This window comes from Acipenser ruthenus, chromosome 2 (assembly GCF_902713425.1).
Source record: "Acipenser ruthenus chromosome 2, fAciRut3.2 maternal haplotype, whole genome shotgun sequence".
In the NCBI taxonomy this organism is placed as follows: domain Eukaryota; kingdom Metazoa; phylum Chordata; class Actinopteri; order Acipenseriformes; family Acipenseridae; genus Acipenser; species Acipenser ruthenus.
The window spans coordinates 75522118-75547923 of NC_081190.1; the positions used below are offsets into that span (position 1 = coordinate 75522118).

General features: G+C 36.8%; 1 protein-coding gene across 27 annotated transcripts in view; it reads left to right on the forward strand.

Moving 5' to 3' along the window:
* LOC117409284 (receptor-type tyrosine-protein phosphatase delta) overlaps positions 1–23293 on the forward strand; it is a 696619-nt gene extending 673326 nt beyond the window's left edge. For all 27 annotated transcript variants that reach the window (XM_059001224.1, XM_059001244.1, XM_059001233.1 and 24 more), the window contains 7 exons: positions 10574–10859; positions 15522–15700; positions 16239–16365; positions 16921–17046; positions 17295–17449; positions 17951–18086; positions 20028–23293. In XM_059001224.1, the coding sequence (XP_058857207.1) occupies positions 10574–10859; positions 15522–15700; positions 16239–16365; positions 16921–17046; positions 17295–17449; positions 17951–18086; positions 20028–20096 (1078 nt within the window). In that variant the 3' untranslated portion in view covers positions 20097–23293. The remainder of the gene's footprint in view (positions 1–10573; positions 10860–15521; positions 15701–16238; positions 16366–16920; positions 17047–17294; positions 17450–17950; positions 18087–20027) is intronic.
* The last annotated feature ends 2513 nt before the right edge of the window (positions 23294–25806 follow it).

The following is a 25806-nucleotide window of genomic DNA, read 5'->3' on the forward strand; positions in this document are numbered from 1 at the left end:
TTGCGCCAAAATAACTAGACAAACAAAACGTACTAAACACTTAAACAGACAGACGAACAAACACGGTGAGTGAAAACACTTATTATTTACTTATATTTACTTTTCTCCTTCTCTCTCTCCCATTCTCCACTCACCGAACACCCAACCTCGAGTGAATGCTACGTGTCTCTATATATACTGTTGTGCTGGGATTCAATTACTAATTAATTATTCACTTGAATCCCAGCACGTGAATTAATTCTGTGCAACCCCGTGCTCACATATTACATTTAACCAGCACGTGTAGTGACTTGTGCCCTCCTCGTGCCTAAATATAAATTTACCTTTTTAAATCACACGTGAAACACAGACCCGTTTATATCCCGTGTACCAATCTATACACCAACATTAACACAGGCACGCAACATACAACACATAATATGCACACAGGGGCGGGGCACATTGCCACAGGCATGGACAAAAATGATGGGACCGCTAACCTAATATTTTGTTGCACAACCTTTAGAGGCAATCACTGCAATCAAATGTTTTCTGTAGCTCTCAATGAGACTCCTGCACCTGTTAACAGGGAGTTTGGCCCACTCTTCCTGAGCAAACTGCTCCAGCTGTCTCAGGTTTGATGGGTGCCTTCTCCAGACTGCAAGTTTCAGCTCTTTCCATAGATTTTCGATAGGATTCAGATCAAGACTCATAGAAGGCCACTTCAGAATAGTCCAATGTTTTGTTCTTATCCATTCTTGGGTGCTTTTAGCTGTGTGTTTTGGGTCATTATCCTGTTGGAGGACCCATGACCTGCGACTGAGACAGAGCTTTCTGACACTGGGCAGTACGTTTCGCTCCAGAATGCCTTGATAGTCTTGAGATTTCATTGTGCCCTGCACAGATTCAAGGAACCCTGTGCCAGGTGCAGCAAAGCAGCCGCAAAACATAACTGAGCCTCCCCCATGTTTCACTGTAGGTATGGTGTTCTTTTCTTTGAAAGCTTTATTTTTTCGTTTGTGAACATAGAGCTGATGTGACTTGCCAAAAAGCTCCAGTTTTGACTCATCTGTCCAAAGGACATTCTCCCAGAAGGATTGTGGCTTGTCAATATGCATTTTAGCAAATTCCAGTCTGGCTTTTTTATGTTTTTCTTTCAAAAGTGGAGTCCTCCTGGGTCTTCTTCCATGGAGCCCACTTTCACTCAAAAAGCGACGGATGGTGCTATCAGAAACTGACGTACCTTCACCTTGGAGTTCAGCTTGTATCTCTTTGGCAGTTATCCTTGGTTCTTTTTCTACCATTCGCACTATCCTTCTGTTCACTCTGGGGTCGATTTTCCTCTTGCGTCCGCGCCCATGGAGGTTGGCTACAGTTCCATGGACCTTAAACTTCTTAATAATATTTGCAACTGTTGTCACAGGAACATCAAGCTGCTTGGAGATGGTCTTGTAGCCTTTACCTTGACCATGCTTGTCTATTATTTTCTTTCTGATCTCCTCAGACAACTCTCTCCTTTGCTTTCTCTGGTCCATGTTCAGTGTGGTGCACACAATGATACCAAACAGCACAGTGACTACTTTTCTCCATTTAAATAGGCTGAATGACTGATTACAAGACTGGAGACATGTGTGATACTAATTACATAAACTAATTAATAAAGTTGTTGTTAACCACCTAGCTGCCCATTTATTTTGGCAATTTCCGTGTTTAAAATGCTCTCTTTTTTTGCAGATTTTTCATTCTTTGCTCTCAAATAAGCAATTTGGACAGTTTTTAAAACAATTTTTGCTATATTTTTTTTTAAATACACACTTTTTTATTGTGCTTATGATAAGAGGAAATACAGTATTTCAGTAGAACTTAAATATCAAAATAACAACAATATGTTTACAATTGTAGCATTATAATATAGATCACAACATAGAAATTTTTTTCAATGGCAGCATTATATAAGTATAAATAACATAATTCTTTACAATGGCAGCAATATAATATAGCAATATAATATATGCAGGCATATCACTTTTTAGATTTTTTTTTGGCGATAGATTTCAAAGCAGACCCACTTCAAACTCTCATCAATGCTAACGTCTTTATCTAGGACATATACATCAGAACAGTTGCATCGCAAATTTTCAATCACGTCATATACAGTATCTTATCCAGTTTCAGGCACGGGTGTATAGCGCTATTATATGAATTATCTGTGAAGTGTAGGTTCAATAAATAAATAGGTTGTTTTGACCAGTAGCAAACCTGACAAGGCTTCCACAACCTGTAACACCAACAAATAAATAAAGAAATCTCCTTGTTTTATTCTCTGTAGATACACAGGCATCCATTTTTCACTCTCAGCTGTGTGTATACAGATGACCCGGTCTGTCAAGCACATTTCTTAGGGACTGTTGCCATCTGCCAGTAAAAAACAAAACTGCATACACTTTTACAATACAGTTTTCTTATTTTTTCATTGAAGCACGTTAAAAAGATGTGTTAGACTTTGCAGATACACTTATAAACGCCTGCACGCTATTCTGTCAGAGGTCACAGGCAAGGACATTTGATAGAGCGTATATGGGTTCCTATATGTGTTCCATAGTAGCCATGACCCTATCTGCACTCTCTAAGGAGTGAGTAAGTGACAAATTTGGATTTGCGTGCACTCCACGTGGAAATTGCAGGATAAGCAGCTGGGTGGTTAAGGCAAAAGTTTTGGGGGTGGGGGTGTGTTGCCTCAGACAGGGCTAAAATGACAGGCATTATTGCAGAGGGAGTATTTTTAACATTAGGTAGATAGATTACGTTGACTCGGCACAATCTGGTATATACTTTGGGCTTTGAGTTTGTGGTAACAGTCAAAGAATGATGTACTGCAAGTGAAGAATTTTAAATGGAAAATTCTACTGTAGCTGTCTTTCTCAATCTCTCTTTCAAATGAATGGCTGGAAATGTCTAGACTCTAACCTTTCATTACATTCAAACAACAGCAATCAATAACAGTGTTAGCCAACCATTTTAATAGACTAAAAAGAAAACAACCACATGAGGAAATGTGTATTAACATATTACATATAGACACATGCTTAGAACTATTTCTTTCAGTTCCGGCTTTGAATTTATCAGCCTTGCATGTGAATGTTCTTTGTTACAATAATTTAAAAAAGTAAAATACAAGTAAAATTAAAGAGAATAATTCACTTAGAATTGGATGTGGGAGCAACATACAGATATTAATTAGCTTTATAATGCAATAAAAAATTATACAGTATAGTTTTATTGAACATGTTCCTTTAAAAAATACATTCAAATCATGCAGGAGGCTTATTAATCATCTGTTTTTATTCTGAGTGCCGAGTTATTATTTATCAGCTTGTTTTACTGTATTAATTTGGCTATTTGTCACATTATTCTTGAAAGAAAAATAAGTGCTTACAGCTGAGTCTGGTATGGAAGAAGTAATTAAGTTACCTACAAGTCAACAGCTGTTTTTGAGATGAGCTCTGACTCTGAATTACTTTTGAGAAAAAGAATTCAGCCATCTGTAGGAAATATGACAATATTTTTATAACCTTACAGCTAAAATTTGGACTGCAGGGAGTACTGAATTTCTTTCGAAGCATACAAGGCAAGGTGATTTAATTCCCAAATACTTTTTTTTACGACACGGGAGAGAACACATGTGGTTTCCACGGATTTCATATAGTTTAGAGTTAGATTATTCTGAGTTGCCTAATTTGATGTGAGAATCATGCCAGAGTGTGACAAGCCATATGGATCTCATCATGAAACACTTGGCTGATGTAACTGTCACATGATCCACAAGTAATTTAACTTTCTTGGATACCATTCGCACAGCTTGCCTTGTTCTTAGTAGTTTTTTTTAGAATCGGTTTCTGCTGATTTCATGTATTTATGGTCAACTACTGTATAACTAAAAACATTAGTTCTTACATTTGAACTCATTTTAATAACCAGTTTTCTTACTAGATTGTGAAAATAAGAAAGAACTGCAGAGGGGAGGGAGTTAAGTTTATGTTTAATTACTATCTAAACCAAACAAAAGTCATGTATGATTTACATGGAATTGCCTAAAACAGATGTGTTGTGATGTTTCTTAGTTTTCTTTTAAAAACAATACAGTAAAATTATGAATGAGAAATCTTTGTAAACATTTCACATTTTGTTTGGTGTTTTTTTTATTTTTTTTAAATAAAAGAACCCACTGGCAGGCATAATATCTGTTATTTTTTGCCATGACATGCATGACCAATGTTATTTAGGTTAAACATTTTTTAAAGTTTAGGTTTATGTATAGTTTTCCATAGTATGTAACAAAAAACTGACATAAATTGAAAAATGTGACATTTTGAGATCTAACATGAAATAGTGTACTACTATTATGGTTTCTGGTAGTCTTTTGCGATATTATTTTGTAGTTTCTTTGACGTGTGTGTGTGTGTGTGTGTGTGTATATATCTATATATATATATATATATATATATATATATATATATATATATATATACATACAGTGCCTTGCAAAAATATTCAGACCCCTGACCAATTCTCTCATATTACTGAATTACAACTGGTACATTGAAATTTCGTTCTGTTTGATATTTTATTTTAAAACACTGAAACTCAAAATCAATTATTGTAAGGTGACATTGGTTTTATGTTGGGAAATATTTCTAAGAAAAATAAAAAACTGAAATATCTTGCTTGCATAAGTATTCAACCCCCACACATTAATATTTGGTAGAGCCACCTTTCGCTGCAATAACAGTCTTTTGGGGTAAATATGTACCAGCTTTGCACACAGTGTCGGAGTGATTTTGGCCCATTCTTCTTGGCAGATTTGCTCCAGGTTGTTCAGGTTGGTTGGACGACGCTTGTGGACCGCAATTTTCAAATAGTGCCACAGATTCTCAATGGGATTGAGATCAGGACTTTGACTGCGCCACTGTAGGACATTCACCTTTTTGTTCTTGAGCCACTCCAATGTTGCTTTGGCCTTGTGCTTGGGATCATTGTCCTGCTGAAAGGTGAATTTCCTCCCAAGCTTCAGTTTTTTAGCGGACTGAAGCAGGTTCTATTGCAGTATTTCCCTATATTTTGCTCCATCCATTCTTCCTTCAAGAGTACTTGGAACTGCAAACACAAGTCAAAAAGGAAGTTAGAAAGGCCAAGAGAGAGATAGAAATCAATATTGCTAAGGGGGCTAAAACCAATTCCGAAATGTTTTTCCAATATTATAACAGCAAGAGAACATTCAAAGAGGAGGTTAAATGTCTAAGAGACACAAATGGCAAAATCATAGATGAAGAAAAAAAAATAGCAAATATATTAAATGATTACTTTTCACAGGTTTTTACAAAGGAGGACATGGACAACATGCCCCACATGTCGACCTGTTCCTATCCAATTTTAAATAACTTTAGCATAATAGAGGCAGAAGTGTTAAAGGGACTAGGAGCTCTTAAAATAAACAAATCCCCTGGGCCAGATGAGATCCTCCCAATAGTACACAAAGAAATGAAAGAAGTTATTTACAAACCGCTAACCAAGATCATGCAACAGTCTCTTGACACAGGGGTTGTACCGACAGACTGGAAAATAGCAAACGTAATACCGATCCACAAAAAGGGAGACAAAACCGAACCAGGTAACTACAGACCAGTAAGCCTGACTTCTATTGTATGTAAACTTATGGAAACTATAATAAATACTATAATAAAATGGAAAATTACCTATATGGTAACAATATCCTGGGAGACAGCCAGCATGGTTTTAGGAAAGGGAGATCATGTCTAACTAACCTACTTGACTTTTTTGAGGATGCAGCATTGAAAATGGATAACTGCAAAGCATACGACATGGTCTATTTAGATTTCCAGAAAGCTTTTGACAAAGTCCCGCATAAAAGATTAATTCTCAAACTGAACGCAGTAGGGATTCAAGGAAATGCATGCACATGGATTAGGGAGTGGTTAACAGGTAGAAAACAGAAAGTACTGATTAGAGGAGAAACCTCAAAATGGAGCGAGGTAACCAGTGGTGTACCACAGGGATCAGTATTAGGTCCTCTGCTATTCCTAATCTACATTAATGATTTAGATTCTGGTATAGTAAGCAAACTCGTTAAATTTGCAGACGACACAAAAATAGGAGGAGTGGCAAACACTGTTGAAGCAGCAAAGGTCATTCAAAATGATCTAGACAGCATTCAGAATTGGGCAGACACATGGCAAATGAAATTTAATAGAGAAAAGTGTAAAGTATTGCATGCAGGCAATAAAAATGTGCATTATAAATATCATATGGGAGATAGTGAAATTGAAGAGGGGAACTATGAAAAAGACCTAGGAGTTTATGTTGACTCAGAAATGTCTTCATCTAGACAATGTGGGGAAGCTATAAAAAAGGCTAACAAGATGCTCGGATATATTGTGAGAAGTGTTGAATTTAAATCAAGGGAAGTAATGTTTAAACTCTACAATGCATTAGTAAGACCTCACCTAGAATATTGTGTTCAGTTCTGGTCACCTCGTTACAAAAGAAGAGCAAAGAAGAGCAACCAGAATTATCCCAGGTTTAAAAGGCATGTCGTATGCAGACAGGCTAAAAGAATTGAATCTATTCAGTCTTGAACAAAGAAGACTACGCGGCGATCTGATTCAAACATTCAAAATCCTAAAAGGTATAGACAATGTCAACCCGGGGGACTTCTTTGACTTGAAAAAAGAAAAAAAGACCAGGGGTCATAAATGGAGATTAGATAAAGGGGCATTCAGAACAGAAAATAGGAGGCACTTTTTTACACAGAGAATTGTGAGGGTCTGGAACCAACTCCCCAGTAATGTTGTTGAAGCTGACACCCTGGGATCCTTCAAGAAGCTGCTTGATGAGATTCTGGGATCAATAAGCTACTAACAACCAAACGAGCAAGATGGGCTGAATGGCCTCCTCTCGTTTGTAAACCTTCTTATGTTCTTATGTTCTTAACAAGATGCCCAGTCCCTGCTAATGAGAAGCATCCCCACAGCATGATGTTGCCACCACCATACTTCACTTTAGGGATGGTGTGTCTTGAGGCATGGGCAGTGTTAGGTTTGCGCCACACATAGCGCTTTGAGTATTGGCCAAAAAGCTCTATCTTGGTCTCATCTGACCACAAAACCTTTTTCCCACATCACAGCTGGGTCACTCTCATGCTTTCTGGCAAACTCCAGACGTGCTTTCAGATGGTACTTTTTGAGTAACGGCTTCTTTCTTGCCACCCTCCCATACAGGCCAGTGTTATGCAGAGCTCTTGATATGGTTGACTGGTGCACCATTACTCCACTCCCAGCCACTGAACTCTGTAGCTCCTTCAAAGTGATTGTTGGCCTCTCTGTGGCCTCTCTCACAAGTCTCCTTCTTGTTTGAGCGCTGAGTTTTGAGGGACGGCCTTTTCTTGTCAGTGCCTGGGTGGTGTGATGCAGCTTCCACTTCCTGATTATTGATCCAACTGTGCTCACTGGGATATCCAAACACTTGGATATTATTTTGTACCCTTTCTAATCTATGCATTTGTATTACTTTATCTCTAACTTCTGTAGAATGCTCTTTGGTCTTCATTTTCCTTCAGATTCACAGCCTGACCAATGATCCTTCAACAGTGGGGTTTTTTATCCAGAAAATGTGACAGCAACTTTAATGGTTCACAGGTGGAGGCCAATGGTAAGGTAATTGTGTCCTCGTTAGGGCAATTTCTTTCATCGGTGTAAACTGGGAGCTTCCACAGCACAGGGGCTGAATACTTATGCAAGCAAGATATTTCAGTTTTTTATTTTTCTTAAATATATCCCAACATAAAATCAATGTCACCTTACAATAATTGATTTTGAGTTTCAGTGTTTTAAAATAAAATATCAAACAGAACGAAATTTCAATGTACCATTTGTAATTCAGTAATATGGGAGAATTGGTCAGGGGTCTGAATAATTTTGCAAGGCACTGTATATATATATATATATATATATATATATATATAGGCATATATATTGGCAGTTTCCCTTAGAATTACTGTTAATTTTATTCTGTATTGCACAACACACATCACACACAAAAATATACAAAACACTTAAAAACAAAGCATTAATATCGTTTCCATATACACACTCATTGCATAATAATACAAAACAAATTCAGTATCTTCTTGCTGAAGCGGTTTTTATTTTAGCCAACAGGTTTTGTAGCAGGCAGCAATGTAGCAAAAGGCACAGGGTAGTGACATCACTTCCCTAGCAACAAGCCTCTTGTGTTGGGAATGGGTTCTTTCAATGCAGCAGGTTTGTGCATTTGAGAAAGACTCATGAAATTAGTTGTAGACTGAAGAAAAATGAGAAAAAGCAAGTCAACAAAATTTAAACAAATCTTTACGATATATTCATAAGTGAAATGGAATTAATACACTGGGCCACAGTCAGACGATAAACAGGCCGCGGGTTGCATGTCGCTGACTTAGATCAATCTCTGGATCTGTTTAGCAATACTGTGCATTTTGGAACAGTAAAATTCAGCCAATTATTTTGACATTGGATTTAAATAAAAGAAAGAATATTGAGACATCTAGCATTGAATAGCTTGCATATTCAGCAGTTCTGAGTGTTTTTTGTTTGTTTGTTTGTTTGTTTGTTAGTTTGTTTTACTGGATCTCTTTTTGGAACCATTTTGAAATCTTTATGAGCAATTTTTTCTTCGATTTACTTCTTGTAAAATCCTTTTTTTTAAATGTATTATTTGTTAAACTCTTTGTGCAACTGTGATATTCAGTTGGTCTGAGCAGTGGGGGGTCTAAATACTGCCACTGTTTAAATATTAAAATAGGCATAAACTTGCCATTTTAAATAGTCACTACAGAGACACATATCTCCCTTTTTTGAATGGTAGTATTTTCCCCCTGTATATTTTAGACATGTTTATCACAAGGGTTATCACTCAGTTAGATTCTTATTCCTCAAAACAAATGAAGCCTGAAAACCGTATAACTACAACATTGTACACTGCAGGGTCACTGAAGTATCAAGCCTAGAACTATGTTAAAATAGTAACAAATTATTCAGTTAGGGCCAACCTTTAAACATAACCATATGAGGATTTCCAGCACAAAATGGCTTCCGTATGCATCTTAATTTTATTCTTGCACGCCTATATCACATCATGGGACATTAACCAAATTTTAGCTCAAGGGACCAACTCATGATTTTATAAATTAAAAACAAATGTTGCAACTGAAAAAAGAAGAATGGCAAAAGGCTATATACCTAGTAGGCATGTTTGCTTAATGGATTGGATAACACATTTAGTTTTAAGCACCATCCTAAGGACTAAATCTGAGATGAGGTTCAGGAATGGCATAGAAAAAACACAACAGGAATGTTAAATGTATATCTTAAATTTCTCTCTCCCAGAGCCAGACATTACAACATTTGTGTTGTTGTTTTCGTTACTTCTAATGATAGACAACAAGAACATTGTATGATTAAATTATATGACAGAGGTTAAGCAAGGCAGGAAACCATGCATTTACTTAACCTATCATACTCTCAGGTAGCAAGGGGCATGTTTGTTCCAGGAAGCTTTTGTTTTAAAGTACTAGTATTTTCCACTTTAGGTTGTATTAGTATTTGTTAGTATTTCTTAATTGAACTTCATCTAACCTTTTCTTATTCAGTCTGTTTTTCAAAATATACATGAGAAAGTTATTATCTTCAAATGCTGATGCAGACTGCATCATGATATACAGCAAGGCAATTTACACTCCACAGGTCAGCCTCTGAGTATTAATTTGACAGGAAGTTGTGGACATTGTAGTAGTTTCACAACTGCGTACATGCCAGTGTTGACACACAAGTATTTTAAAAAATAAATAAATAAATAAACTTGTTTAACAATGAACTAGATTTCCTGAGTCAGTATGTAATTGCAATGTACTACAAAAATATATCAGTGATAAGTTATTACTAGTAAACTAAATAGAGACATTTACATATTTAAAGGTGGCGGCTTTACGTATTATGAGTGATGATGCCCACATGTCAGACACATGTAACTGATTGATTAAATACAAATGCCCAAATTGATTTTTGCCTTTGAGGTAGCTAATTGAATATCATAAGACGGGGAAAAAAAAGGAAGTTGAAAATTCATCTTTGTTACAAGCTCGGCTCAGAGTTCTCTCCATAGAAGGAGGAGATTTCCCATTCTTTATGCACACTGTGATCAAGTAGTTCTTTCCCAGCATGAGTTAGGTTATTGCTTTCTGGAAGGGCATTTTTTATTCTTCACTGCATGCACTATACAGCTTTTAAAAGAAATTAATAAGAAACATTTGACTTCTCACCTGCATATTCATGCAAGATTAGCTGTATCTCAAGGCAGGGAAAGTCTCAAGTGAGATAACAAAGTATATATGATGGCAGTTGAACATAGAATACACGTTTTTCAAGGACTGCTTTACACACTTTGCTGACAAATTTAAATATGTTCACACTTAAGGATTTGGGTTATACTGTATATATTGAAAATGATTTACCTTTTTTTTCAGTGCTGGCGTTGGCAGAACCGGGTGCTTCATTGTAATAGATGCCATGTTGGAGAGGATAAAACACGAGAAGACTGTAGATATTTATGGCCACGTTACTCTAATGAGAGCTCAGAGGAATTACATGGTTCAGACAGAGGACCAATATATCTTTATCCATGATGCACTGCTGGAAGCGGTGACGTGTGGAACTACAGAAGTGCCAGCCAGAAACCTGTATGCATACATTCAGAAACTGACACAGATAGAATCGGGGGAGAATGTAACTGGAATGGAACTGGAATTTAAGGTAAATCATATATCTGTGCATTGTAACAAGACAATGTAAAGGAGAGGGCTGTGCAACAAATGGATAGTATCATAGAAAGAGAGACCAAACTTTGTGATGCATTATTATTATTATTATTGTTGTTGTTGTTGTTGTTGTTGTTGTTATTTATTTCTTAGCAGATGCCCTTATCTAGGGCAACTTACAGTTGTTACAAAGTATCACATTAAAAAAATAGTAATTACATTATCACATTACAGATAATAGCAGTTATAAAATACAATAAAATCAGTAGTAAGTAAGAGCAAATTCAAATGAGAAAAAATAAAAATACAGTAAATAATTACATTTAAGAGCAATCACAACTAAGCAGTTAAACTTAAACATATTTGGTTATACAAGTAAATTCCATTAAGAGCAAGTACTAAGTACAATGAACGGATAAGAATGATTTCAAATAAGAGCAATTACAAAAAACATGAATACGGTTACCTTTAAGAGTAAAATCAAGTACAAGATATAGAAAATGTAATTATGATTGAGAGCAGTAGTAGAATACAGCGAAGTGTGAAGCAGTTTATTGCAAGTACAAGATGATGCAAGTACTGATACAGTTGGGTGCCATATAGTCCAGTATGGTCGAGAGTTGTGAGGTTTACAGATGCTGTCTGAACGGGTGTGTCTTGAGGAGGCGCCGTAAGGTGGTCAGGGACTGAGCAGTCCTGATATCCATGAGTAGGTCGTTCCACCACTGAGGGGCAAGGGTGGAGAAGGAGCGGGCTCTGGAGGCAAGGGAGCGGAGGGGGGATACAGCTAGTCTGGAGGTAGGAGGTTCAGAAAGTTCGAGACAGTGATAGGCAAGAACAAGAGTTTTGAATTGGATATGAGTGGCGATAGGAAGCCAGTGGAGGGAACAGAGCAGCAGAGTAGCATGGGAGAAATGAGGAAGGGAAAAGACAAGGCGAGCAGCAGTTTTGGATAAGCTGGAGCAGAAGGATAGCGGAAGCAGGAAGGCCGGCCAGGAGGGAGTTGCAGTAATCAAGGTGGGACAGTACCAGGGCCTGAACTAGGAGCTGCATGGAGTATTCGGTGACGAAGGGGCGAATTCTGCATATGTTGCTGAGGAAAAAGCGACAGGAGTGTGCCAGAGTAGAGATGTGCTGAGAGTAGGACAGGGACGGGTCGAGGGTGGCACCGAGGTTCTGGTGGATGAGGAGGGAGAGGATGGTGGATTCAAGAGGAATAGAGATAGAGAGATCAGTCGTGGGGAAGGAAGATTTGGAGAGGTTGAGTTTAAAATGATTTGAGAGCATCTAGGAGGAGATAGCCGAGAAACAGGTAGAGATATGGGAGGAGATGTGGGAGTCAGAGGGGGGAAAGGAGAGGAAGATCTGGGCATCATCACCATAGAAATGATACAAGGAGTTGGGGGGACCCAGGAAGCGAGTGTAGAGAGAGAAAACTGAGCCACACCAGGACACCCGGTATGTGTGATCAGAGAGGTAGGAGGAGAACCAGGCAAGAGCAGTGCTGGAGAGTCCCAGGTCAGTGAGCTACGACAGGAGAATAGAGTTGTTGACTGTATCAAATGCAGCAGAGAGGTCAAGGAGAATTATGTTATCTGCTTTCAAAATAGGAGCTCTGAGAAGACTTTTTTTTAAAATATTTATTTTACTAGGTAAGCACATTGAGATTAACATCTATTTTACAAGTGCGACCTAGCCAAGAAAGGCAGCAGCAAAACAATAAAACATGGTACAAAAACACAGATACAAAAGTAAAATACAAATCATAATAATACAATCAACAATCCGTGAACCAGTCAACAATCAAATAGTAACAGACAGTAACAAGTCTACTCAACTACTTAAAACATGCACAATTCTCAAGTAGATAATCGTGCAGCTTACTCGTAAAATGTACTAGTTATTCAGGACAGCAACTTAAGTTTAGATTGTAAATCATTCCAAGACCAAGGAGCAAAATAGGCAAATTATCTTTTAGCAGCCTCTGTACGCACTTTAGGAACCGTGAAATTAAAAAAAAAACGTATGTGATCTAATACTGTAGTTACAAAAAACGACTATAAAGTATTCATTTATATATGGAGATAATTTACAAAGAATAGCCTTATATGACAGAATATACCAGTGCTTCAACCTTCGCAAAGCCAAGGAGGTCCAGCCAACCAAACTGTATAGCACACAATGATGAGTACTGTAACTTGAATTCGTAATATATCTCAGGGCTGCATGATATAGAGGATCCAGTTTGCTTAATGTCAAGGGCGATGCAAACCTATAGACTGTGTCCCCATAATCAATTTGTGGTAAGAATATACAAGCAGTTAGCCTTTTTTTTATAACTACAGAAAAACAAGATCGGAGTCTATAAGAGAAACCTATCATGAATTTCAATTTTTTTGCAAGATTATCAATATGGACCTTAAAATCGAGATTACTATCCTACGTGATACCCAGATACTTGTAGTTATCAACTATCTCAATTTCTTTGTTATCTAAAGTAACTAAAGATAATTCTTTAGTAGCATTTGTCCTTGTATAAGAAAATACCACAGTTTTTGTCTTACTAGAATTTAAAAGAAGCTTTAGATTAATTAGATCATTGAATGGAATCAAAATCAGCCTGCAAATTATTGATTGCTGGGGAAGAGGAGGGATTACATGAGTATAAAATAGAATCATCTGCATAAAGATGGTACTTACAGTGTTTAATGTTATCACCAATGTTATTAATATATAGGATAAACAATAACGGGCTGAGAATAGATCCTTGAGGAACATCCTTATTTAACAAAACAGGATTTCACTCATATTTTCATGTTTGACAATCTGTTATCTATTAGTAAAGTAATTTTTAAACCATCCAGCTGCTTGCAATCCAACAGCAGCACACAATAATCTTGTATTGAGTAATGCATGATCAACCGTATCAAAGGCCTTGGAAAGATCAATAAACAGAGATAAACATGTTGATTTCTTTTATCTCAAGTCATTTTGATATCCTCCATAACTTTCAATGCTGCAGCCACAGTACTATGACCTGACCTAAAACCAGATTGCATGTTTAAAATGTTGCTTGCATCCAAGTAACATTTCAGTTGATTACTGACCATAGATTCCAAAAATGACAAATTGGAAATGGGTCTGTAATTGTTCATGTCAGGTGGATTTCCAGCTTTTAAGAGAGGAGTAACATAGGCCAGACATTAGGCAGTTCATTTGACTCAATTTAAAGATTATACATATAAGTAATAGGTTCTGCAATAACTACAGCAGCATTTTTTTATAAAAACGGATCTAGGCCATCAGGACCTACCGGCTTCTTACAGTCAATAGCTTGTAGAGATTTTAAAATATCAGTTTCTTGAAAAGAACAACATTGAAAGCTGGATGGACATGGGGAGGATAGACTGTTACCATCGGAGTTGCATAGAAGTTCAAAATTAGAAGCATCACTGTTTTTATCTTCAAAAATATGACCTGCTTTATAGAAATGCTCATTAAGGCATTCAACATATTAATATTATCAGAAATAATTGAATTTCCCAATGCTATTTGCTGAGGGAAACCAGATTATTTTTTACATTGCAAAAGTTTAATGGTTTTCCAAAATTTAGTATGATTATTAAAATCTTCAGTCATGAGTTTAAGATAGTAATCTGATTTAGCTTTCTTAATTAATAAGGTACACTTATTTCTGAGTTCTTTAAATTCATATCAGTCCCGTGTGTTTTTGGTCTTCCTAGCTTTAGCCCAACACTTATTCCTTTGATGAATAAATTCAGCAAGAACCATGGATTTTCTCTGCCTTTAATTCTGAACTTCTTAGTAGGAGCATGTTTGTTAGCTATTAAAATAATTTGCCATTTTTTTAATTTTTTTTTTTTCTGGGCTTGCAATTTTAGTGCATTAGTGATTTAATGGCTTCCCCCATCCTAATGAAAAAATGAACACATTTTAAATATTATTCAGTTTAAAAGACCTTGGTGTATTGGGGGTCTGTAATCGTCTAAATGCCCATTATGCACTCCAGCACAGTCAGCAGAATAACACTGCATGAGACTGCCCCCCCCCCCCCCCCCCCATGCTTATTATAATTTTACTTTCAATACCATATGCTGTATTGATCCAAGTAGAAGTTTGTTTCCAATTATTCAGTATCTATCAAGTATAGGTATTTGAAAACTAACATAAGTGTGTGTAAGTGGGGAGGAGGTGTGCATATTTGAATGGCTAGATGTCTACAGTGTACAATTATTGTAAGAGCTGGAACTAGTTGTTACCATTATTTTGAGATTTCTACAGCTGTATACTGATATGTAACTTACCATACTAAATTTATTATTCTATAAGCAGTGAGGCATCATTTTAGATTACATTTCCAAGGAAATAAGTCAGTGTGTGTTGTACTTAGGCTTCTCTTAGTGGTATGTTTTTTGTCCTGTTACAGACATCTTTTTCTCAGAAGATTGACACAGCAAAGGAATAGTAATCCATTTGTCTCCCCCTGTAATCTTCTCTGCACTTTTCCCCCTATCAAGGAGCTTATTATTAATGACAGTCATGTGTTTATCTTACAAGAAATGCTTCACATAAAATGCAGATGTACTAAAATATGTGTGTGATTTTTAACAAAATGTGTGTTATCTCTCCCCCACAGCGTTTAGCCAACACTAAAGCTCATACATCACGATTCATCAGTGCCAATCTTCCATGTAACAAATTCAAGAACCGCCTTGTTAATATAATGCCATATGAATCCACAAGAGTATGCCTACAGCCGATCCGAGGGGTAGAAGGCTCGGATTATATAAATGGCAGTTTTATTGATGGATATAGGTAAGGGTTGTTAACTACAGTTTAAAGATAACACATTTCTAATTAGAAAGTGTCTGTTTTTAATTCTCATTCTGTAAAGGAGCTATATTTGGTCAAATATTTACAGCTCAATCAAAACAGAAACAGTTTTCATAAAATATAAGCACAGGCTTTTGCTAATCGATAGGTGGTAGTAGTGGAAATTTCGCTGATATGTACGCTTTATGAAAGTTAGTGATTTGTAGTGCAAATAGACTATATGACAGTGCTTTGGGAACTCTGTTTGTCATTACCATAGCTAATACCATGCTAAATCTACAGCATGAAAATGATATCAATTAAGTAATATGTATCCTGTGCATAAACAAGGCTAAAATGTTCAACAGTGTAATTGCTTAATTAAACTATCTTAATGTTGTTTTTATGTGCAGGCAATCATTACTTTATAAAGATTTTGCAGTGAAAGGTTTTTTTTAATGGTGTTGTCAGGCAGAAATTTGCAGTTGAAGTGCTGTAATTGCTTTCATTTTTCTTTTTCTCTCCCTCATGCTCTTTGCAGACAACAGAAAGCCTACATTGCCACACAGGGACCCTTAGCAGAGACTACAGAGGACTTCTGGAGGATGCTTTGGGAGCACAACTCCACAATTGTTGTCATGCTTACAAAGCTCAGAGAAATGGGGAGGGTGAGTGTTGATTATTTTTATTGAATGCAACATTTGCTGATACCCATGTAACTCCGGTTTTATTACAGTCATGCATCCTTATCCTATAGAAGTAAAGCTGAAGCCTGAAAAGGGCAAGCATTTTGACAACAGTTGCAGTACTGTACATTTCTGTCTAGGGTTTGTTAGAACTGGTACTGTAAATGCATTCTGCCTGAATCTAGGGGGTAAAGGAAATCTGTCTTCTCTCAAAAAGAATTATGTGATGGTGGATTGTTCGCTATCAGACATATTGTTGTCTTTTTTTGTTGTGGTCCACCCTATGCTTAAATATATTCATTAGTATGTTGAGTTTCATTTTCATGGTTACATATCATAATTGTACGTCTTTTGAATATGTAAAATAGAGAGCTGTAGTAGTTTAAAGGTAATGTATTGTATGCTGTACACATAATAGTGATGTTGCTGTATAGTTTATCTGTCAACATTTTTATTCAGGTTATTAAATTGCATTTGTTAAAACACTGTGGCCTTTCTTCAGCATTTGTTTACAACCACAATATGTTTCCACAACAGGAAAAATGCCATCAGTACTGGCCTGCAGAAAGATCTGCCAGGTATCAGTACTTTGTGGTGGATCCCATGGCAGAGTACAACATGCCTCAATACATCCTGAGGGAGTTTAAAGTGACTGATGCTCGGGTGAGTTGGGTCCATTTTGTTCTATTTTCTACTTATTCAACAGGAATGTACATTTTTACACAATGGCATGTTTTTGTTTGGAAGAATAAGTTATAAAAAGTTCTGTATATTTGAATTAGTTCACCCCATATAACATGTTACTTTTGTCAACAGAAGTGTAGCGTAATTCATTTTAAAAGGTAGGAAATGCATCATCTGCTTCTTGACTGACTGACTGTTTTTCCCTTTTGTTTTTGATGGATTTCCAGGATGGACAGTCTCGGACAGTAAGGCAGTTCCAGTTTACTGACTGGCCCGAGCAAGGAGTGCCAAAATCAGGCGAAGGGTTCATTGACTTCATCGGCCAAGTGCATAAAACAAAAGAACAGTTTGGGCAGGATGGGCCAATATCGGTTCATTGTAGGTAAGAGACTGTTGATTCCAAATGGGCTTACATTTCGAATGCTGCCTACACAAATGAGAGATATAACCATAGGCTACTGAAGTAAGTCAAGACTGATTACTTAAAATGTGTACTATATCAGCTATGAAGCTGATATAGTAAGTACTTTAATTATGAAACTCAGTTGGTTTCATTAGCTGTTGCTCCACAGAAGCACGGACTAAACTCCCATCAGCCAGCATTTCAAAGGAGTTTAAGTGGTGCTGTAAAATAAGGAACTTGTCTCGATGGCTCAATTAAGTTCCTAATGGCCAGGCCTCAAGATTCACTCCGGTGTTCAGACAAAAAAAGCCATTTACAGTGCTCTTACACAGGGACAGATTAAAACAGAGCTCTCAGAAATATCTGTGTTGGTGTTTATTATTTTGTAATTACTGCTTAGTGAGTTGGAGACCATTAGCAGGAAAGCCTTTAGCTGTTTGATTGTCACCTAATTAAAGATCTGTTTTTGTTGTTACACAGTGCTGGTGTCGGGAGGACTGGTGTTTTTATTACACTCAGCATTGTCCTGGAGAGAATGAGGTATGAGGGGGTGGTGGATATCTTCCAGACTGTCAAAATGTTAAGGACACAGAGACCAGCCATGGTACAGACAGAGGTAAGAAAAAAAATATATACTATATTTATTATAAAAATAACCATGGGTCATCAGAACAACTCTATGTGCTGAAAGTCATTCTCAATGTAGTTATGTCCCTACATGACTGCATTTGTTGCCAGACTGTGGTTTAATACAGTAAAGTCGGTAACTGGAAGCAGGCAGGATTTGGGGATGGGTCATTGCATTGTGGATAATTGTATTTGCACACCTTTACAGTCAAGGTCTGTCTGATATGTTAGAATGTGTGTAGCTCACAGTCAACAATTTGCAAAGCTGACCATGAATTACTGTGTTTCCGTACCTCAGCCAAAACTTGAACAAGAGTCCTTTAAAATCTAGCCAAAATCTTCCCTGTGCAGAAAAACATGCCCTGCAGAAGCAGCAGAAAGCCCACAAGTATGATTTCATGCCCCAGCATGCTTTTGAAGCAATGAAGACACTTCTAGTCACTTATTGTCTGGTATTGCAGAGCAACAGCAGAGGAGGAAAGGTCTTCATTTGTGAAAGTATAAATTATGCTAGCATTAGGCTAAACACAATTTACATTGCATTAGAGCATAATGGAAACGATTGCCTAATGTCTAGATGAAAGTCTGTCACTAAAATGAGTAGGGACATTAACTTGTGGTCATTTGGGTAAAATAAACATAATGAAACAGATTGTATCTTCACTGAGAAAGTATAAACCATAACATAGCTGTTCACAGCTGTTGCCATGCTCAGTTTAACAGTATTAAATTCTTCTCTATACAATGTACTTGTTCATTTGTAATGTACCCCTTTTGTAAACTAGCAGTGCCCAGAAGTTTATTTTTCAATTCTAAAGATGGCTTCCCCAACATGTCAGTCAGTCATAACTAGTTTATGTTTCAGCAGAAATAAAAAAGGCATGAGCGTCATTCAAGGGCGCCTCAGATCATGGGAAATTCAGACGTTCAAAGTCTCCGTGTTCCTTAGGACCCCAAGCTGATTGGCGAGAAATGGCATTGAAATGTGCTCCTGCTAATTGTTTTTTTTTTTTTTTTCATTTAGCCTTTAGCTTTGTTTTAGCAGACACATACAAACTTTAGAAGTCAACTTCAAAAGACTTCAATTATTATGGGTGGTTTATACAAATGGAGTCATAACTTTCTATTACATCTGCTGCAGTTTGACTTTCAGTACCAATTTAGTGCCAAAACAGCAGCAGGATGTGTGTTGGTTAGAACATTCAGCTTTGGGGGCTCCCGAGTGGGAGGATGGGATGTGCCCTACTATAGGGCAGGATGTGCCCTATAGTCTGGACATTGTGAGTTCGAGTCCAGGCTATTCCTTTGCCGACCGAGGACGGGAGCTCCCAGGTGGCAGCGCTCAATTGGCCGAGCACCGCCCTGGGGGAGGGAGAGCTAGGTCGGCCAGGGTGTCCATCGGCTAACCGCACACCAGCGACCCCTGTAGTCTGGCCAGGTGCCTGCGGGCTTGCCTGTGAGCTGCCCAGGGCTGCGTTGTCCTCCGACGCTGTAGCTCTGGGTAGCTGCATGGTGAGTCCGCAGTGTGTAAAAAAGCGGTCGGCTGACAGCACATGCTTCGGAGAACAGCGTGTGCTTGTCCTCGCCGCTCCCGAGTCAGCGCAGGGGTGGTAGCGGTGAGCTGAGCCTAAAAAAATTACTAAATTGGGGAGAAAATAATAGAAAATTATTGGCGACCACTAAATTTAAAACAAAAAGAACATTCAGCTTTTATCTTTGGGGTCCGATTCCTACCTAAATACGTTTGTTTACAAAACTGACATCCTGACTGCATCTAAAGGGCAGAGAACAAGAAGACATAAAGGGGACGATGCCTCATCTGTGCTTGCTTGGAAATTGAAATCTCAAGAAAGCAGCCTATTATACAATAGTTGAATGTAGTGTAGTTGAATGTCAGGTATTAATTGTCATCTCCTTTGCTTCACTCTAGGATCAGTACCAGTTTTGCTATCGAGCCGGATTGGAATACCTTGGAAGCTTTGATCACTATGCAACGTAAAAGCCCAATCCACCCTGGATTATACAGCAGGCCCTTTAAGATCCAGAGAGCCCCTTCTGAGCCATAAATACATGCTTGAGAAGTACTTATTAACTTCTAGCTAAAGACAAATTAAGTGAGGAATATTAAAAAATATATATAATTTAAAAAAAAAACGATTCCAGGTGGACCAAGAATTTACTATTTAATAACCTACCCTGAATGAAACAGAAGGATCCTGACTATTGAGGCATCTTTAAAGAAGTGTTTTGTTTTTTTTCAGTTGCCTCAAGGATTCAACTTGGGTTGAAATTTTAAAAACTAAAATCTTGGGAGGAGCAGTAACTGCTTTCAGGATTGTTTGCAAACTGAATGCACATTGTAAAGGTAAACTTTGATAGTACTGCAATCAAGTGCAAGAGGACATTTCAGTAAATGGACACCAGGTGTTGGTAAATTACAAGAAGACACTGCTTCAACAATACTCCCTTCCCATCATAATGCTCATAACAAATTCTTAGGGTGAAACGGGGAATGTTAAAAACAAAACAAATAAAAAACAAAGTTATTGATTTAGTTTTTTAGTACTGTATTATACTGCTGAGCTGTGCTTCATTTTTATCTGTGTAAACTTTTTTCCCTTTTTTTTTACGAGTTCATTAATTTTTTTAATTAATTTTTTATGTAGATTTTTTTTTAAAGCTGTAGAACTGTTCAATGTACAATCTGGCCGAGGAAATGTTAAGTTTCAGTTTTCTATTTTTTATTTTTTGTTTTTTTTATCGTACCAAACTTTCACTCTGTTGCAGGGTGTCTTGTGTCCCTTGTTTAAAACTGCCTCATAATGATCATGTCATAAAGTGGGGCTTTGTGGAATCAACAGGGATGCGCAAAGTATAAAGTTGCTGCTACCGATTATCTTAATTCTTCCATGTTAAGGTGATGTATACAAACAGCCTCTGATGAGATACTTATGGTGGGGGGACTATTTTAAAAAAGGCTTCCATGATGAGATTTTGTAATTAAGGGAAAATGAAAAGTATTTGTTTTCCCACTGGAATGCACATCAGTTGGTTAAGAGTATTCAAATGCAGTGTATCTTTTCTCGTGCAATAACTAGCTATATTATAAATAGGATTTATGTCGTTCTTTTGTGATTCATTGCATAATTATTCCCTGAAAAGAGGATAGGGAGATTGTCATAGGTGCACCAGTGAGTTCAGTGTATTGTACTTGCATCATATTGGTAGTGATTTGTTCAGAAGGCTGCAGTAGTATAGGTAAAAAAGCCTACTTAGATGTCATTTTTTGATGTAATAGGGCAAGGCATACAAAATATAATTCTCTTAAAAGTAGGTTGTTTAATAGCATAATGTTTAATGTTTTATTTTTGCATTTAGAGTGCCTTATATCTAATGCTTGTTTTTTTTTTAATAATGTTCATTTAAAGGCTGTTTGTATCCTTAACTTAGTTCATATCTATTTCATTTTACTTAAAATATTACAATGTATTAGATTATATAAAATTATATATGCAAAGAACTCAATTACCATTCTCCTTTTTGTAGGTTTATTCAGGCCTTGTTTGGGCTATGTTTTAAAGGGGTATAGTCTCACATGCAGGTGGCACAGTGCATATTTGACTTAACAGAAATAGGGTCTCTATTAATCATGAAAACAGGCCATACACTACCCCTTATACTGCATTATTTCATATTTGAAACTATTCATTTAACAATTATATTTGTTCTAAACCTTTAGCTCTTATTAGCACTTTCAAAATGTAGACATATTTATATACATTATATTAGCAGCTTTGGTTTTTTGTCAGCATGCTGCAGTTTGTGTCAGGGCAGTAAAGCCACATAGATAACTTGCTCAACAAAAACCATTTGTGAAGGCAGACATACAGCAACATTTGTTATATTGAAGAAGTACAAGCTACTTTGTGGAAGATAGACACTTTTTGACTGTTCGAAGACCAAACCTTAGCAGTAAGAAGCACTTTTTATACATATTACGGAAGGCTACCTCTAAATGGACGCTGGAAAACATTTGGTTGTGCAGTGTGTTAAACTTTGTACAGTTTCACAGCTGAAAAAAGGCCTGATGAAAAGAACAAGACAGTGGATGGGTTACATTTCTTTGCACAAATACATATCCTTTTGCAGAACCGGTCAGAGCTGGATTAGAAAAAGAACCGCTGGAACCTACACACATTAGGACCCTGACAATCGAAGGTAGCCACTTGTACAGTATGTTTGTTAAGTCTGCAGATGCGCTTTGAAGCTTTTGCTGGAAAAAAAAAGTATGCATACGAGGCACCTTCTTTTAATTCTACTTTCTTTAGTTTTGTAGATGTGCATTCCAGTTGCTTCCTTTCCCTTATTTTTTTCTGCTATATCATTTTCTGCAAATCATTTAATCTGGGTTATTTGTTTTCCCGTTAGCATAATGAGTAAGGTGCTATGTTATTTAATCACATTTGGGTGTAGGTATCATATATCATTTACTAATTAGTTACATTTAGAAACCTCAGTGTACATGTGTACTGGTCCAGTTCTTTCTTTTATTTGGGTGGGGGTGGGTATGCATGGTGATACATTGCAGAAGGCCACTGGGGGCCCTTTAGGAAGATTTGCACTTTCTATATCTTTGTACTATGCACTGCCCTATTGATTCTAAACCCGATAATATATTACTTGAACCCATCTGTAAGAATTTACTTAAACGTTCACTCTTTGTGTGTATGTAAATAACACAGAATAGCAAACAAAAAACAAAAAAAAACACACAAAAAACAAACAAAATGAGTTTGTGGCAAAAGAGCATCCATGTCTGGTGCCATGATACTCCAACAGAAGACTGTAGATTTTGTCATAACCATCTGTTATGTGGCTTTGCCATTTAAGCTTGGAGTGTCATTAAAAATAAATGTTGTGTTCTCTCCTCTCTATCTATCTCTCGTCTGGATGCATAGACTGAAAATAATAAATGAAATTGTAAAAAAAAAAAATGGCTTGTTAAAAGAATCATACGATTACCTCTGATTAGTAGTACACGTAAACGTTTTTTCTGAATGAAAGGAGTGGTTTTTATTTTCTTACTTAGGTTACATTGGTGGCGAAAGAAGTCTGTATGAAAATCAGTTCTTTGCTGACACAAGTTCCATTTGTTACAAATGAATTCTAATAAAAAAAATATGTCAGTGTTATGCACCATAGTCTCGATTCATTAATCTTTTTTTTTCTTACAGGCTAGTTCACCTTTTCAATACAGTGCTTGGCATTTAATCATTCCTATTAATAGTGAAAGCAAAAGAAAATATATTTCACAGTCTAGTTGATCATTTTGTGATTAATTCAAAATACTTCAGTTACACTGGCCTCCAGACTTGTCATTGTTTTGTTTATATGATAATGGTTCTGGTTTAAACCAGGTCTTTGCTTTAAATGTTATCACTGCTGGAATGTTAAACTCAGAAATATTCCTGCAGCATTCATAGAGCAATTACATAGTAAACTTCACACTTGTTGCCCTGCCTATTATTAAAGTAATTCGCTATATTCTGCTAGGGTTATAATTAGGGCCCTACCAAATTCAGTGTCAATTTTCTTAAATATCACGGTCATAACATTTTAAAAATCTTAAATTTCACGGTTTCAGCTATTTAAATCTTAAATTTCACGGTGGTGTAACAAAGTATGAACATGTAGTTAAAAACGGCAAAATATAAACATTAAAAGCCCTAAAGTTAACAAAAGCATGTGACTAACAAAGTAGAAACACTAAAAGAAAATGAAACTGAAATCCAGAGGATCGCTCTATGATTGTTCTGTTTCCGTTGTTATTAAAAAAAACTGTTCTGGTTTTAAACGTCATTATATGCAACAGTAACTCAAAAACTATTCTTAAATGCTGAGCATTAACAGGTCACCAACTTTACCCTAAGCCAGGGATTGAATGTGAGCATGGAGCATCCTGCAACTGTGTTTTTTCTGTGGTGTAAATACCTGGCCGTATTTAGACACAGCTCTCTGCATCCACTAAGTTTGTCGTAATTGACAGACAGCACCGAGCTAGCCTTGCAAGCAAGCCCGGGCAAGGATGGACGGGTCTGTAGCTGGACAATATATCCAGACACTAATAAATATAAACGTGAAGTCCCTCAAATTACTCTCATATTTTTTCTTTTTTTTTTTTGGTCCTGTGGTTGCTTTTAATGTATGTTTCTGCTTATAATGCTACTTATATATTTGCCTTCCAAATTATTTTACACGATCCGCTGCAGTAATGATTATAGCACTTTTTTTATTATTTTGGACACTCATTTTAAAGTCTACTGTACTACCAGTACTACCAGTTGAGATCCGTAGGTCACACTAAACCCACCCCGGATGCCCCTGTCTACCAATCAGTGAGTACAGCCCAGTTATTAGCTGCTGTCAAGTGTCAATCAATAAATCCTGTCCAGTTCATAATGAGCATTCTTTTTTTAAATTGAAACGAGCTAATAATCGCATCAGGAACCTGTAACGGTACATATAACTTCATTGGATTTTAGTGCAGGGTAAAACTACACAAAACAGACCAGATTTCACGGTGCAGAATTAATTTCATGGTCCGTGTCATATTTTTCACGGCCGTGAAATGGGTAGGGCCCTAGTTATAATGTGCTGTAAATAATAAAGACACAACCTGCAACAAAAGACTAAAATATGTAATCTACCATACAGCACCATCAAACATTAAGTAGTGCCCAGCCCCACTTTAGCCTTATTACTAAAATCTGCAAGTATATTATGCAAAATATGTATTAGGACAATGGAGGGTAGTATTCATTACAATATCTTTAAACTACTCCAGCAATATTTGTTTTGTTTATATATGTAAATAAACCTACGGGGAGATAAGTTCTACAGATTCATACATAACATTGTTGCATCTGCGTAGTATTTGTAGCCTCTAGGTTTAAGCATTTAGTATACCTTTTTACAAAAAGCATACTCCATGGTTACAAAGGTGAATGTACTAAATGTGTAAAGTAATTTGCCTAATATGATGAAACAGGATGGAGCTTTGAAGCTAAAGTGTTATCAAGACTGAAGAAATAAAGGGTGATAAGGCCAGCACCTTGTAGAAGAGGCCATTGCTGAAGTCTTCTGGTAAGGGGCTGCGTCAGCTTAATTAATTGCAAATGGAAGTGCAGTGCTGACTGCCATGTCAGTACTTATAGCATGCCGAAGGATCTGTTGTTAGTTCTTCAAAGAATAAAACAATGTTTATAAGGACATTAGATCCTCAAAGCTTTTGTTCTCCAAATGGTCATTAGCAAGATTTTTTGAAAATGGAAAAGTCCCCAATAGTTACCAAATCACAAATAAATAACTCAAGGGGCTTGTAAGTGGTATTTTGTTTTTTATTATTACTGCTAGAATTTGAATATGTGTTTATTGTGTTTTGTTTTTTCCTTTCAGAAACAAATTGTGCTAATAAAACATGGGAGTAAATCATATACAAGTAAATGGGAGTAAATCCTATATAAATAAATCCATCCTAAACTTTTTTGTTGATGTTTTTACCTGTAGAAACTTATTTCACAATGGAGTCCAGGTCATTTCACAGGGCTCTGGATAGTCATCTATCCATCCCTTTGGCTAATGGCCAAAATAAATATTTGGAAATCATAATACAGTGACTTATTTTACCCTTCTCCCACCCCCCAGTGTGT